General features: G+C 36.5%; 1 protein-coding gene across 7 annotated transcripts in view; it reads left to right on the top strand.

Annotated features, from left to right (window-relative positions):
• The window catches only part of Gria3 (glutamate ionotropic receptor AMPA type subunit 3), a 280,239-nt gene that overhangs the window by 179,381 nt on the left and 83,533 nt on the right, over positions 1-17,325 (top strand). For all 7 annotated transcript variants that reach the window (XM_058571555.1, XM_058571572.1, XM_058571563.1 and 4 more), the window contains 5 exons: positions 3,818-3,979; positions 7,285-7,452; positions 11,700-11,804; positions 12,693-12,800; positions 14,651-14,857. In XM_058571555.1, the coding sequence (XP_058427538.1) occupies positions 3,818-3,979; positions 7,285-7,452; positions 11,700-11,804; positions 12,693-12,800; positions 14,651-14,857 (750 nt within the window). The remainder of the gene's footprint in view (positions 1-3,817; positions 3,980-7,284; positions 7,453-11,699; positions 11,805-12,692; positions 12,801-14,650; positions 14,858-17,325) is intronic.

Here is a 17,325-nt window from a genome sequence, read left to right as displayed (position 1 = left end):
CTTAGCCACAATATTCCCCCTCAAGGTCTCTGTGTAGCCAACCAATAAGTGAATTCTGGAAAGAGTCATAGACAAGTGAAATGTCTTAAATTAATCAGACAGGTAGATAAATTGAACCAGTAGCCAGCCAACCTCTCCCATGAATCAGAACACTTCTCCTAACTTCCATCATCCTACCATTTCCCTCCCTGCCACTACCATTTTATTTCCTTTTTATATACTCTGTGTGTCTTATGGTCTCCTGTTCTGTTTTAGTATCCTTACACTGATTTCAGAGATACATGGCCTCAATAAAAACACCATGAGCATTGTATGTACCCAGCCCAGTGACTAGAAATCTAATAGTACATTATGGAAAAGTGTAGGGCCTTAAAATTTAGATAGCAGACAAGGACAGCAGGCTTACTATTCCTGCCTTGAGCCAGCACTCTTATTTATATTCTCCTTTCCTCTCACTGTCTCCCCTTCCTTTATTTCCTGGCTACTTATATTGTGTCTGCTGGTCAGCTTTGTTATTTTAGTTATTTCACTGAAGCTGTGATTAATCTCAGGCGTTGATTCACAACTTTACCAATTATAGTTGTATATGACAATGGACTCTAGCAGCTTGTTTTAGAAATAATGAAAAAATGTATTATTTTTGAAAGCATAATAGATACAGGATTTATAGATATAGGAGGCAGAGCAGGAGCCAGCAAAATCTTCCTCCTTAGCTATCTATTCTCTGCTAACTTCCTTCCATTTACCACTGACCTCTTCCTTTTTATTCTCTCTTTTGACCATCTATAGTCTACTGATCATCTCTTTTAGTGTCTTTAGAGAGGTTTTAAGAGACTGGGCCTGGATTTGACCATCATGAGTACTCTGGTTCTCCAGACTAAAGAGGAAATATAATAAGAGTATGGATAGGTGAGATGCCCTAAAATAATGGCAGTGTAGGAAAGCTATAATTCCAGTTCTTGAACCTTAGCCAACATTCTGTCCTAACCTCCATCTTCCTAGTACTTCACAGGCTTTAGGAAAAAATCCATCCTCAATTATCTCAACCTCAAGGACTGTGGGTTGCTGCAGCTAAATGCCAATCACCAGAGTGACATTCAAGCCATAGAATCTGACAAGAGATCATGAACAAGCAAAATGAACATAAATAGGTCATAGGTTGAAGTAGTATCAGGATCTACCCCTTGCCATTTAGCAAAAAGATCTGACCCTTAATCTCTCTAAATATTGGTTATTCCTTTTTTTTTCTACCTCACTTCTGCTTTCTTCACTTTGTCAATGGGGCTGTGTTAGTGATTTCTGCATTTAATACCTAATAAGCTTTCAGGACAAGCAGTAAGAATTAGTAGTATAGAGGACTTGCAGGCCAGAAGAACAGGTTGAAGTGACCACCCTACTGCATTTGATTTGTGCAGCTGTGGACACATGTCATAGGGCAAAAACATCCAGTCTGAGGTGTGCCCGAACTTAGTCCCAGATACATCTGTCACAAAACATGGGTTTGCTGAGAAACTTCCAAGTCCTCAAAGCTATGATTAAAATATGGTAGAGCAATGAGTGCATAATGTACCTGAAAATGTCCTCCCAAATTATAACATGCCTATTGGAGAAGACAGCCAAGTGGGAATATATGAGACCTATGTGACAGGGTGAACCTTTCTGGAAGCAAATGAAGATGATTGAGGGCAAATCTCACTTCTAGGCCTTATGGCAGAAGTGAGATTTCTGGAATCAATTCTCCCTCTGTCTGTGCTTTTTTGTTATTTTTATTTCACATTTTAACATGCTATGGGTTTTACCTAAATAGAAGTGTGTTGTTTATCAATGTCAGAGATACCACTTTCTAATACATCCTGTGATCATTGACCCTGGAAACCAGGATAGTAGCAGAAACATTCTCACCTCCTTTCAAGAAAGGGAGTTCCATTTTTCTAGCCTACAAAACACAATAGGCCAAGCACCAGAGCGTACTCCCTTCACCCTAACAGCAGGTAGGTGTACAGTTGGTGCACATTCTTGTGTAATATTTGTTAACTGCCAAATATGATTTGGCACAGTAAATGAATTAAAGCTATGCATTGAAGTTTTATCCTTTGTTATTTATTTGTATGTATATTTGGAGAATGGGAGTCCAAGTTCGCCTCTCTACTGATTTTAGTACAGAATATAGCAAATGAGAGAATATATTGAGTCGTAGTTTCCTTCATGAAGGAGGCCTTTGGAAGAAAACTCATTATAACAAGTTAATATTAATATTTAAATACTTTGTTGTTATCAGAAAAGAGGGGTGATTCTCAGTGATGCAAAACAAACTATTTGGCTCTTTGTCCAGTCTTTTTTGATTCATCACACTTATGAAAGGGAGAAGAAGGGGGCTGAAAGTAATAACTGAAAAAACTGTTCAATTAAAATATTTTTGAAGACTACTTACTCATGTAAAGAAATATAAAAGGCAAGAAATGGAGGTGGAGTGGCTGGACAGACACACAAGGGGAGCTTCTAAATATTGGTTACATGCACCTGTCAGTTTATAAATATTCATCACATACACACTTAAAGATATGTACATTCTTCTGTATTATTATACTTCAATAAAATGTTTTTACAATGCAAAAAAGAAAACTTTAAAGAATTGATAGGGATTTTGGTAATACTGATATAAACATTTATCAAAACTCACTGAATGATACATTTAAAATTTGTGCATTACATTGGGTGTAAACGTTGCCTCAAAAAGCAAGAAAGAAAAATAACTGTATATAAACATTGAATTCTAGTTAGTGACCTGCATGCTGAAGTCTTTAAGAGTGAAGTGTACTAATGTCTACAACTTATTATGAAAGAATTCCAAAAATAAAACAGATTGATGGATGGAGAGGATAATATTAATAGTAGAATCTGATGTTCACTGCATGTTTCTTTCAAAATTTCTGAATATTAATTTTTTATATTAAAATGCTTGGTGGAATCTACAGAATGGAGGAAGATTTCTTCTCATTACTTTATGAATAGAAACCTGGCTTCAGTCCATTAAGGGCCTTAATGCATTAACAGCAAATGAAAGCAGGAGATAAGTAGCCAACAGAATTAGCAGAAATTTCTGAGTGAAGCGTCCCAGATGACAGCAATACCCAATGGAGCTGGTGGTGCCCAGGTGGAGATGGCTTAGGTGTGAACCCTGGGGAGAGTACTTCAGGAAGATTAGGTGACAGAGACACCAGATGGTAACCAGAGCAAATTAAGAAGAAAATGGTGGATGTTATGCAGATGTCAAGACTCATTTGTGGACACATGTAAGACATACCCTGGGGTTTATACCATCATATACAACCAAGCTGTCAGTTTCACTCATTGGTATTTTTGTGAATCACAAGTGTCTAAAGTACTCATCACTAGAATCTGAAGCAATCTACTGTGTTTGGCACATTAACTGAAGAAAAGGTTTTTATAACCCTTGTTAGGGTTAAACTTGTTCAACATTCTCCAGTTTCATAAAGCATTATATTTTTATTAAAATAAGAAAAGCTGAAAATATAGGTAAATGAAACAATATTTGCTTGAAGTTGTCACTTATGTTTGTCCATATAGCAGCTACACTAAATAAAGTCAGAGGCGCTAAAATGGAAAAATGCATATTTTCTCCATCATGCCTATTATTTCAGAAACTAAGAATTAGTTCCATATCCAAGGCTTTCTTCATTGCTAATATGTGACCCTAGAGAAGGAACTTTTAATTTAATCCTTAACACTTTAACAGATATGGTGAGTAGAAATACATAACCCTCACGATCATGATTTCCTTTCAATGTCTTTCCAGGGTTTTACTGACATTTTGCTGGAAAGAGTCATGCATGGGGGAGCCAACATTACAGGTTTCCAGATTGTCAACAATGAAAACCCTATGGTTCAGCAATTCATACAGCGTTGGGTGAGGCTGGATGAAAGGGAATTCCCTGAAGCCAAGAATGCACCACTAAAGGTAATGTTCCATGGCATGTAGAAACCTACGGCCAGCTTTTCAAAGCATTTCCATTTGGCCTATACATACTTATAGTCATCCTGTGATCAAGTGGTCTTCCCTTAGAAGTAATTCAAAGATGAAAAAAAAAAAAGAAAAAGAAAAACAGAAAACTAAATCTCCAAATAAAGAAGGTATAGATAATGAGATCTTTTCAAATCCAGTGTTCAAGAATAATTTAACTTATTTTTTTTAATGAATTTCATTTATAATATATTCATAATAATTTACGATATTATAAGAATCTGAATCAGGCAAAGGGCAAAGGCAGTGGGAATAGGTAAGGAAGATTGATAGTCTGAAACTGAAAATTACATTTTACATTATTTATGTGATTGCTTTGTATTAATAAATTCCATGAATCTCAGAACACCCAAGTGAATTATACTCTAATACAGAGTATGTGTGTGTATGTATATGTATATATGTATATATGCATCTTGAACAGAAATGTTTCCTGCCTGCAAAAGTATCTTTAAAAATAATTAGACTACCTAAGTTGCTCATTTTCACAAAATCAAGACAAGACTATTAAAATCAGAAAGTCATTCTTAAACTGCACAATTTTATGTGTTCCCCTATGGCTAGAAATCTTATTATTTAAAACTCAGAAATTAAAACAGATAAATTAAGGGGAAATTATTCATGTTACACAAAAGATTCTTCAAATGTATTTTTAAGTAACTCATTCCCTCATTGTATTGGTTCAACTATGAAACTGACTTTAAATTCTTCCTTCTTGCTACAATGAAAGAATGTACCATGCTTGTAAAATAAGATGAGGGGTCAAGTACAGTCAAGACCCTGCCCTAAAAAATGAAAGGGGGGAATCTCCTTTCTCATGTCAAGATACTCATCCTCACATCCTTTCCCTGTGGCAAGAATAAAAATGAACAGTAGGGAATATACACCAGAGAAGACAAACATTCTGTACCACCAGTGCAGATCCACCCTAAATGGGTTATATTCTGGAAATGTGAGTTAAACATAATTTTTCCATTCAGTTGTCATTTGCTAGTTAAGTGGTACCTCATGGTTGTAGTGATTATTATATGCCAGACTTTTCCAAAACAGCTTGTTTTTAAAACATTCTGCCCTGTGACCAGATCGTGTGTCTTAATTTGGTTCAGTAAATATGACCACAACCCCAATGTGGAATCCTGTGTAATTAAACATTTTATAATGTACTAAGTTGCTGAGAGCCCAGACTGCGGCACTAAGTTGGTATTTATCCCCCTACTCCATTTAGGTGAACTTATACAAATTTAGATTTTCATTAAACTGCCTATGACACTGCTTTAGGACCCTTAGATATATCAGGTAATAGAACAGTGAAATTCATTTATTCAAAACTGTAGGGGATGCCTAGATTGTTCCAGGCACTGTGTTAGGTACAAGAAAATGGACAAGGGTAAAAAACACAAAAAAGATACTGCAGAGAAGTTTATTCCAGCTCTGAACTTGTAGAAAAGAGAAGACAATCTCAGTTCTGGATTATCCATCAATAATATCTGAAAAATACAATGTAAGCTTCCAGAACCAGCTGAGAAGAAACGTTCAGGTTTATAAGTAAAACCCTTCTACAATGGTTAAATAGAGTGTTACAACTTTCATATTATTTCTGCTTAGTACTAGTTATCATAGAACCTTGAATTAGGCAAAAATCCTACTTTAAAAATTGGTGTACAATGAATATGCCACAGTGAAACCCACAAATCTGTATAATTAATATGTATCAATAAATGTGTAAATATTTCTATACATTTAGAAGAGCTCAGAAAGATATTTGTCATAGTTCAAAATGGTCATATTACAGGGAATAATGAAAATGTCTTATTATTATTGTGTAAGTCAGTGATATATAATTAAGTGGGACAAGCAGCTAAACATGAAAACTGATGTACAATATTTTTGATTAGGAAATAAAATTGTCTAAAGTTAACAATTGTCCTAATGCTGAATTTAGCCTGTATTTTATAAATGTTTCTTCTTATGACTGTCTTTTTTTTTTTTTTTGGAGGGGCACATTCTAGTGCATGGGTAAGTAGAAACTGAATAAAGTCAAAAATTAAATAGCTCTTTTTGAATGGCTTGGGAAGGAATTAAGATTGCTGACAATTTATGCAGTTGCCTGGAAAGAAAATCACCACTATGCTGCCTTTGTGTGCTGCAAGGATGGGCAGGCAGACACAAAGATTTTTCTTCATGAAAGAACATAATGCCCCTGCTATAGTCATACTTGATGTTTACTTCTGAAAGAAAAGTAACATGAGAAAAGTCAGAAAAGTAAATTGATAGTTGTAGAGGCACAATATATTCACTCCCAATTGTATTTGGACATTCTATATAGAGAGAATTCCCTCTAGGACATTTTCTTACATTTAAAAAAAGTCAACAGAATTTTATATTCTACCAGTATATGTCACCCCTGCAAAACAGGGGCCAACTTATTTTAATCATACTTTGTTGATCCATTTAATGAAAACACATCCACCATTTCAAATTGCAAATAATCGAATCCCTTGTATTAAGACACTGGCCTCATCCCGAATTGAGCATATCAACATATCCAAGAAGAAGAAAGTAAGTGTTCTTGCCTGAAAGAGGTAACATCATAAAGTATTGCCTACAAATTGTCAACGTTATCAGATTTAAAACTCAATAACAATTGTAATTTTCTACAATTGAAAACCAGCTTTGGTCTTTGCTACCCCCCAGGAAACAAAAACTGATTTATTGCTGGCCAGAGGTCCTAGCTTGCTAGAAACCCGGACCAGACAGAAATGATTAATGTTTTCCTCCAAATTAATTTCAAGCTGTCTAACTTAGCTATTTCCATTTTCCCCTAAGTAAACACCAGATCTGAATTTTCTATTACAAACAGCAATAACCCATTCTTGCTTTAGGATATGCTGTTTCCTCTCCAATCTATACATGCCATCCTTTAACTTCACAAGCATTTCTTTCCCCATAAAGGACCTGGCCTTTTAGTAGTCACTCACTCAATATGAAACACAGTATTGAGGCAAGAGAGAGATTCCCTTGAGCAATTTAATCTTAATAATCTTAACACAAGCACACATGTGGTAAGAAGCATCATTCTAGAATGAATCAAAGTCAGGCTTGCCCACAGAGATCTCTTGACTCAAATAATTAGGATAACTTTGTAGAGCAAGAGGTGGAGACAAATGGAAATTGTAAGGAACAAGGCAAGTTTTGAGGATGTCATTTGTCATGATGTCTTATTTTCCATGCATCCATTTTAGTATACATCTGCGTTGACACACGATGCAATACTGGTCATAGCAGAAGCTTTCCGCTACCTGAGGAGGCAGCGAGTGGATGTGTCCCGGAGAGGCAGTGCTGGAGACTGCTTAGCAAATCCTGCTGTGCCCTGGAGTCAAGGAATTGATATTGAGAGAGCTCTGAAAATGGTAAAGACCATAATGGGCTAGTGGGCTGGAGGGGCCTTACAAAAAGACACAAAAAGGGGAGAACTGCCCCTGTAATCCCAGTGGCTCAGGTGGCTGAGGCAGGATTGCAAGTTCAAGGCCAGCCTCAGCAACATAGTGAGGCCCTAACCAATTTAGGGAGAACCTGTCTCCAAACAAAAAATAAAAATGACTGTTGGTGTTAACTCAGTGGTAAAGCATCCCTGGGTTCAGTTTCTAGTACCAAAAAAAAAAAAAAAAAAGATGAGACCACAGTTTTTAAAAATGCCACACTAAAAGGAATAGGACTAGAGATACAGAAAGGATGAACATGGGTATTTATTCACCCAAATCTAGAACCCTAAAAGTAGGAGGTTCTACCTTAAAGTTGGAAAAAATGGTAAATAGGGGTCAAATGAATTTTGAATAGCAAACAGAACTTGGTACCCTCAAAAGTTATGGAATGAATATGCAAATAACTTCCATAATTCAAGCCTTCCAGAAATATGACATTCCTCAGTGAGACTTGTACATTTTATAAGATTGTTCCTAACTTCAAGATAGACGTGACAAAGGACAATGGCATCCTCAGGCTCATCCAACAAATTATTAACCTGAATAGACTGAGAATCTGAGCCAGTGTGATAGTATTTCTGTTGTCAAAAAGAACACTTATACTATTCTACATGGTGGAATGCAGGAACATGATACATTTCTAGACCTACTTAAGAGGCTTTTGACCAATGCTGCAAAGAAAAAGCCTAAAGAAAAGTACAAGGAATCAATGGATAGACAGTCAAATAGGTCACTTGTTTTTAGTATTTACTGGGTAGGAGATCATTTAAGGCTTCAAGCAGTGTCCTTTGAACAGATTCCATTATTTACACTAGGAGCAGTATCACCCATTCATTGCAGCTTTCCAAGCAAGAGCTCTTTCCTGAATATTTTGCTTTATCGCCTGCCACATGTGCCTGCATACATTAAAATGAGCCTTCAAGAGTACAAGAATCTCTTATTTCTACCTAATTATCCTGATGTTTGGGACATCCAAATGAACAAAGAGATAGGCAGTAATAAGATAATTCTGTGCACAACCCAGCAACGAAGAATTTGTAGTGGCCTCATAACGTACATCATTTTGTGTAGTTGGCTCTCTTGCTGCCACCTTCAATTTGCCAAGTTGGAAGCATTCAATCAAAAGGGGTTAGTAGCCCCTGTGTCTCTCTCCAAGAAAGAGATATGACTCATTCTCCCATCATGCAGATTTTTATGTCATTATGTCAGTTCCCTAACAAATGCCCTAAGTGTAGTTTTATGGAGGTAGCACTGCACAATTTTGAAGAGCAGTTAATTAAATTCAACCTTCATAGCAGTTACAAGATTTGTATTGTCAGGTGAAACATAATGATGAGTGAAATATAAAACTCCCTCAGAGTGAATCAAAAGGAGTTTTCATCAACAAAGGCTCAAGAGACAAGAGCCAGCATTTCCAATTGACTGCCCATTCATGACACAAACAACTACTTTCCCCAAATAGAAAACTGACCACCATAATGAAGGATAATAAATTAATTTGTTTAGAAGAAAATGAGTTGCTCATACAATTATACATAAGTGTTTCTGCAGGTCTAACTTACTGATAAATCTCCATCTATAAGCCAGGTAAGTAACCTTCCTCCCCAGGCCTTAATGACTCAAAGCACTCAACCAGAAGAATCCTTCACCTCTCTTTTATAGGCCAACCTCTTTCTAATGCTCCAAAGAGTCTCAAAAGCATCAACATTTCCCAAAAGTAGACAGTGCTTCAGTAAAATTGCACTATTCAGGAGGTCTGCAAGTGAATCTAGTCTGAAGTATTAAATGTTTTATTGCATTAAAAGAAATCTCTTTTTACTTGAGTTAATTAAAAGTGAGAATGCATTATGCAAAAACATCCCTCATTGTGACTAGCACATAGTTATTTCTCAATAAATCATTCTCTTCCTTGAAAGAAATCTGGCAAACAAAATCATTGCCTGATAGAGGACCCTAAGGGGCCTGTTTAAATGAATATATAAGCATGCCACTCATTCAGTAAATATTTGTTAAGCACCTATGACTATGTATCAGGCTTAATATTAGTATGCAAACTTGAAAAGAAAGGAGGGGAGCTCACATTTAAATTGTTAATATGTAAACAAATTCTTTAAAATATCTTAAAGCCACTGGCTTTTGCACAATCTACTGAGATATCTATCACAGAGTCTAAGTCATTTGAATACAAATTTATGGAACAACTGCTGTATCTCAGGCACTGTCTTAGTTGCTGAGAACAGCAAAAAGAATGACTGTAATCTTGGGGTACTTCCTATCTAGGAGGGGAGCCAGAAATACATGGGTGATTAAATTAAGTTCTTTGCAGGGTGCTATGGATTAAAGAAGGGATCCCACATGGTGGGAAAGTATAACTGACATTGAATACCAGACCACCAAACATTTGACTCATGAGGTCTGGAATGTTTTAGACAAAACTTCAACTGAACAATTCATAAATCCCATGCAGATAAGCTGAATCTTTAGAAATATACAATTTTCAATGAAACTTAAAGCCCATGGTATTTTTCAGTAATGAAAGATTTTCTTAGTAAGTTTCTTTGCCATTGCCTCTGCCCTGCCTAACTCCTCTCCTACAATTTAGATGCTCAAAATGGAATATAAAGAGTTCATCATGCATTGCAATATTTGTCACTCCTACTCTAACTGAAAAACTAATTTCTATTTCGACAAAGTTCCTCTTCTTTAACCAGAAGTGTAACGTCACCCTTTTCTGCAGGCACAGGTTGACAATAGTGCTTAGGTTTGTTGCGTCAGATAGGCATTCATCTTGCTTCCAATTACTCACATTATAGCACTTCTCTTTCAGCAAGAATTCCATAAACTCCTACCAGTAAGCAAGCTCCCTTCCCTTTAAAAAAAATGCTCCCTAATATTTGAGATCAATTTTCCCTTCTGCAGCACAAACCTATTATCACCTTCTTAGCAGTTTCTCATTTTCTCTAAATGAGGGGGGAAGTTATTCCATCCTTTTATCCTGAGAAAATGAAACAGATTCTCTTTCTTTAAAGCAAAGTTTTGACCCTTACTCATGAGATGAGTAATGCAAGTGGTTAACAGTAATGACTCATATCTATAAAGGGTCTTTCATCCAGTGTCCCCATACCATAAAAACAACTAAGGAACTCTCTTCATTTAATAGGAGTGGCCTCTTATTAGTTCAAAATAATGGGGCTGGGGTTATGGTTCAATGGCAGAGCGCTTACCTAACATGTGTGAAGCACTGGGTTCAATCCTCAGCACCACATATAAATAAATAAATAATAAGGTCCATTGACAACTGAAAAAACTTTTAAAAAATAACGTGCTCAGGCCAAGGAAATATTGTAGCTTAAACAAAATGTGCATTTGACATCCCAAGCAGGAGTTCATATTTCTAATACCTATGATTTTCTGGTGCCTCATATTCTTGAACCCCTAGACTTAACAATGGTCATAGGTTAAATAAGAAGAAAAGCTTATTCCTGACACTGTATAACTGGTAAATATATAACCCTTAGAAACAACTAAATTCATTTTAATAATAATTAATATAGTCAGCATGTATAGCAATGCTTACTATGTGCCAGACACTGATCTAAGCATTACATATGCATAACTCATTTAACCCTCCCAACAACTACTAAGATTTCCCATTTTACAGATTAGGACACTGAGGTTTAAAAAAAGCATTAAGAAATGTGCCCCTGAATCATCCAGTTAGTAAGTTGTGGTGCTAGATGAATTCAAGGTTTTCAAAGTCCATGTTATTGAAACAAAACTTTATTCAGATATTGGAAATACTAAGATAAGATACAGTCATCAGACTCAAGGAACTCATGATTTAGAAGAATGCATTAACCTAGTTCAGGGAGTAGCCTGAAGAGTATTCATAAGAGGAAGGGACTAATGGAAATGTCAAGTCCTTGAAAAACTGGTGGTAGAGGTCTCACTCACTCACACCCACACCAAGCTTTATAACTAAAAGCCATACTGAGAAAATACTGCATAGGAATTGAAGATCTGTATAGACTTGATCTGGTGAATACAGCACAATGACTCAAGATAGAAGTTCTCTAAGATTTCAAAATTTGTCAGTGGACCTCATCCCAGAGACCTATAAGGCAATAAGGCAGTGGTACTTTAAATTTTCGTACTTTTTTTTTTCTTTTTGCCAGGTGCAAGTACAAGGAATGACTGGAAATATCCAATTTGACACTTATGGACGTAGGACAAATTATACCATTGATGTGTATGAAATGAAAGTCACTGGCTCTCGAAAAGTAAGTAACCAAAACAGACATCCAGAGAAAAAGTCTCTTAGAAGGTGACACTAGTCAGATGCAAAGAAATAGGTATTAGGAAACAGACACAAAACAAATTCCCACACATCATTTTTGCCCTTCCATTCCATGAGGAGTATAGATAAAATGCACACGTTGCTTTGTAATCAGAATGATACTTTTATTCATTTTAAAAGGAGGATTTCACTCTGAGGCTGGTCCTGTAAAAGTGATGAACTCACAAGTTATTAACAGCTTCCTACAATAAAGGGTCAGAATCACAAATTTCATTGCATGTTTTTATTTAAACAGAAACTTCCAAAGTACATATGGTCTCAGGAAAAATAGTAATAATAGAAAACTGGGTCTCCTTCTATTTTTCCAACTCACCTACCAAAAGGATTCTGGAAAAGTACCTTTCTCTATAGCTGAACTTTACATGATCAATTTGCTTCTATCTTACTAATAGTTGAACTGGGCAGGAAGCAGGAATTTAGTAGATATTTAATAAAACTTCAGAATATAAAATATTTAGCATCATGTCTAAAAGATAATCACTGATTTCCCATCCCTACCTTCCAGCTTTCCTATGATTTGAAACAAAGGATTTTTCTGCTACAGGAATTTAAAGGGGGGTAAGGCCAATTATCCTACAATGGGATAAATTATGTCATATAATATCAGAGTGAGATGGAGGTGGAAACCCCCAGGACAGTACATCTGTGCATCTGTGTTGGAGTCCTTGTAGGACAGAGGAAAACAGGACATCAGACCTTGTAAAAGTCAAGCTACTAAAAAAAAGTTTCATTTTACAATAGCACTTGAACTTCATGCAGTACTTTTTGAGTGAAAAACAGGCATCCAGGTCAAATGTCTGCTCTGTTGTAGGCTGGCTACTGGAATGAATATGAAAGATTTGTACCCTTCTCAGATCAACAAATCAGCAATGACAGTGCATCATCAGAGAACCGTACCATAGTTGTGACTACCATTCTGGTAAGTGTGAACAAAGAATAGGTAGGCTTTCTGTACAGTAAGACATCTGCTTCCTATAAAGTATCATTTAGCCAATGGAAAAAAATGTAAAGAGTTCAAGTAGTGAAAACTTCCAACAGGGCAGATCAGGAAACCCTCACAGTATTTTTGCCAGGATGATGACTAGCATGCAATTTTTAAAAAGAAAGAATAAAAATAATTCAGAACAAGTTCAGATATCATTCAACTCCTTTGCCCTATCACACTCCCATAGGACTGATGCTTCATCTGGACTTGAAATCTAATTCTTCATTGTGGGGGAGGCAGCATTGTGTAGACCAGAGAGTACATTGGGATTCTAATATTAGAACTCTTGCTAACCTCTGTAATCGTGCAAGTCACAACTTCTCTAAGCTTCAGGTTGTTGTTGTTTTTTAATACAAATAATAGGTATAATAGCAATCTCCTACCCATGTAATAAGACCATTTCAAAGCATAATTCACTACATTAAAGTTTTCCACAATGAGCTGGGGCTGTAGCTCAGCAGTAGAGCACTTGCCTAGCATGCGTGAGGCACTGGGTTCGATCCTCAGCACCACATAAAAATAAATAAATAAAGGGTTCTGGGGTTGTGGCTCAGTGATATAGCACTTGCCTCACATGTATGAGACACTGGGTTCGATCTCAGCACCACATAAAAATAAATAAATAAAGATATTGTGTCCATCTACAACTAAAAAAAAAAATCTAAAAAAATTAAGTAAAGGTATTGTGTCCATCTACAACTAAAAACAAATTATTTTTTTAAAAAAGTTTTTCACAACATTCAAAACACTATTAAGATGATGTGAGATAGTAGAAGGGAGATCACTGGAGTAGAGGAAGGGGACTGATTGATTGAGGGGGAGGGAGAAGGGATGACAAAAGGGAGGAACAGTGGAATGAAATTGACCAAACTATGCTATGTACATGTGTGAGCATACCACAGTGAATTTCACCTTTGTGTGTGTGTGTGTGTGTGTGTGTGTGTGTAAAGCACTAATTTTAAAAACTCTAAATAAATAGAAGGAAGACCAGTAGAGTAGAGGAAGGGTATGGGAAGGGAGGACGGGAGGGAAAAAGGAAGTACTGGGGACTAACATGGAGCAAATTATATTCCATGTTATATGATTACATCAAAATTAGCCCAAATATTATGTATAATATGCTAATAAAACATGTAAGATAGTATTCTTGATTAATTTTAAAATGTTTTTCCTAAAAGCTGGCTTGTTTTCATTAGAAACCTGGGTTAGAAACAAGTATGGCACTAGGTATGAAAGTCTAATTAGCTGAATATAGACTTGGCTGAAGTTGACCTTTCATTTAAACATATATATCAAATACTCACTTTGTCCTAGGCACTGTACTAGGCCCTGTGAATAGAAAAATGAATAAGCCATAGACCCTCATCTTCCAAAGATCACAGTATGTTCCTATGACTTGGCCCATATGAATGTGGTTCCTACCTGATAAATCCTGAGAAATCAAAGGAAGTTCACTTTCATGTAACTAAGGGAGATACCTCCGCCCAATTTGACTAAATCAAAGACTTTACCAGTGAAAACTAGTCCTTCTTTCAAACTCTCAAAAAGAACTTTAATCTTTCTCTACTTCCTTAAATCATTAGTTAAGGACTCCAAGGAATATGTGACCCAATGAATAGTCAATTGAGGCTCTTCTGCTTATTAAGTGGGAAAAAAAAAAGAAGAAAGCCCTTTTTCACACACCAAATCTCAAAAGCTACAGAGGGAAAAAATCATTATTACATTTACCATGTCTTAGAAAAATGTATAGGAGTAATCATTTGATCTCCTTTTTGTATCCAAAGGAATCACCATATGTAATGTATAAGAAAAACCATGAGCAACTGGAAGGAAATGAACGATATGAAGGCTATTGTGTAGATTTAGCCTATGAAATAGCCAAGCATGTAAGAATCAAATACAAATTGTCTATTGTTGGTGATGGGAAATATGGCGCAAGGGATCCTGAAACTAAAATATGGAACGGCATGGTTGGAGAACTTGTCTATGGGGTAAGTATTTTTCAACTCTGTTTGCATTAAACTCTAAATCTCCTATCTTCTTTCTTAATTGAAAAGTATAATCTCCAATTGCAACATTTTTGCAACTGTTTAGCTTTCATAAAATCTGTAAGAAGAATGTTTTCTTCTAAAGTTGAAGTCTGGCTGTGGATATACCCAGTGGTAAGAGCAGTTGCCCAGCATGTATGAGGCACTGGGTTTAATCCTCAGGACCACAAAAAACGTAGTTGAAGTCTGTAAAGGTAGTTCATCAAAAGTAATCTTTTGGGTAACAAGATTATTCTACTAAAAGAAAAGTAGAATTGGGGAATTTTATTTGGCAACATTAAGCACGACCTGCCCTCTATTGAAAATCTATTCCTTCTGTGTTCCCTATCTCAGACAGCAGAATCACTCAACCACGTAGTTGCCTAAGCAACTTTGCCTAAGCAACTCCACCAGCTTTCCTCATCATTCCCTTCATATCTGGTCAGTAACCATATATGAATTGCTTTTTTCTTTTTCTTTTCTCTTTGTTTCTTTTTATTTATTTATTTACTTACTTACTTATTTTTGGTGTGTGTATGTGTGGTAGGGATTGAACCCAGGGACACCAACCCTAACCCTTTTATTTTTATTTTGAGACAGGATCTTGCTAATTTGCTTACAGCCTTGGTAAGTTGCTGAGGCTGGCTTTGAACTTGTAATCTTCCTGCCTCAGCCTCCTAAGCAGCTGGGATTACAGGTGTACATCACTGTACCAAGTTGAATTCTCATTTTAAATCTCTCAAATCTAAATGCATCCTTCATCCCCCACTATCATCACATTAGCTAAGATTTTTCACTGATTGTCAGTCACTTAACTGTTACCCTTGCCTCTGTTTTTATAAATCAGATTTCCACATTATTATAATTTCTTACCTTAAAAATCAGAATAAAACTCATATTCTTTAGCATGGAAAATAAGGCATTTCATAGTCTAGCACCCACCTACCTCTCTAGCTTCATCTTTTACACTTTCCCCTTCACACATTCCAGCTGTAGCAAAGTATGTGCTGTTCTCTTCATATACTTGAGCTCTACTCAGGGTATATCTGGAAATACATTTGCCTCTCTTCAGTCAGCTACCACCAGCTACTCATCCTCTAGAACTCAGAGATGATACCTTTTTCAGGAAGCCTTCCCTAATCTGACCTATGCACCTGCAGTTTGGGTTAGGTGTCCCTAATTTTTGTTTCCTTATAGTACTTTTTGTATTCATATAGTACTTCTAAACTTGTACTGTAATGATCAACTTTCAAGTTTACCTGTCCTACTAGACTATGAACTTTTTAAGGACATAAGACATATCTTTTGCATTTCAATATCCCAGAGCCTGGAGCATAGAATTTAAATAAATACTTGAATGAATGAACAGAATGTCTCTACCAAGTGTTTGGCCTAGGGCCAAGTGAAAAAGAATACTGATAATTAAAGCTTTTTAGAGGGGCACAGTGGTATCCTCAGAGCTCCTCAGTGACTTAGTTTTAAATGGTTTTAGCCTCTGATTGGAATCTTAGGCAGCCCAATGGGACATTCGGAGATAAGCAAAACTGGGCACAAGAACTGCCCATTAGGTAAACAAGTCACTAGGGAACTAATACAATTGCAGGCAGAGGCAATGATTGGTCCCTATATAGACAACACCTAAGGAAAAGACAAAGGAATATAACGGGTAGGTAATACTAAGTCCTAGCTGATTTGAAGCAAACATATAGGTTATCTATAGGACTGTGGTTTAGGAAAAGGACTTGCTGCTTGAGATGGGAACCAATGAGAATAAGGTGTAGCTCTCCAATCATAAAAGAATACTGGGGTCACTAAGTCTTTGGAACAGCCCTTTGGGAAGAAGTACAAAGGCAAAAGCTCATTTCTAAAAATAAGGGCACAGAAAGGGATCTAAGATTTAAAATGAGACTGGGCCCCAGTAATCAAAACTGGGGCACCATCCTCTAGCCATATAAGTAGCAAGGCAAACTGATCCTCAGTCTCCATCTATGGGGCTGGAACCAATCATGTCTAAAGCCAAGGTTGGTCCTAAGAACTGGCACAAGACTGAGTTATAGATGAAATCCAAGTGATCCAATGAGTGAAAAAGAGAAAATCTAATTCCAGAGAGAGCTGAACAAGGGGCAAATCACCTGACATGATTTCTGAGGACCCTGAGAAGCTATGAGCCATCTTGACACACCTCTAACCTCTCACTTTACAATTTAGTAATAAGGACTTCTCTTTCTGGTTCTTCTCCCCAATACTCAAGATCCAAGAGGTCTTTCCTTGCTTAGAGTTCACCCTTGCACTTAGTACATTCCCTGCTACATAGTAAAAAGTCACTTTTTCTTTTAATGAATGAATAGCTGGCAAAAGTGATGCCTGGGAAACAATCATGTATCATCATCATCATCATCATCATCATCATCATCATCATCATCTACCACTTA

Source organism: Marmota monax, unplaced genomic scaffold (genome assembly GCF_021218885.2).
Source record: "Marmota monax isolate L192 unplaced genomic scaffold, Marmota_monax_Labrador192_F-V1.1 WCK01_AAM20220418_F8-fsc00054, whole genome shotgun sequence".
NCBI classification, from domain to species: Eukaryota; Metazoa; Chordata; class Mammalia; order Rodentia; family Sciuridae; genus Marmota; species Marmota monax.
This window is presented reverse-complemented; position numbering and strand designations above follow the sequence as displayed.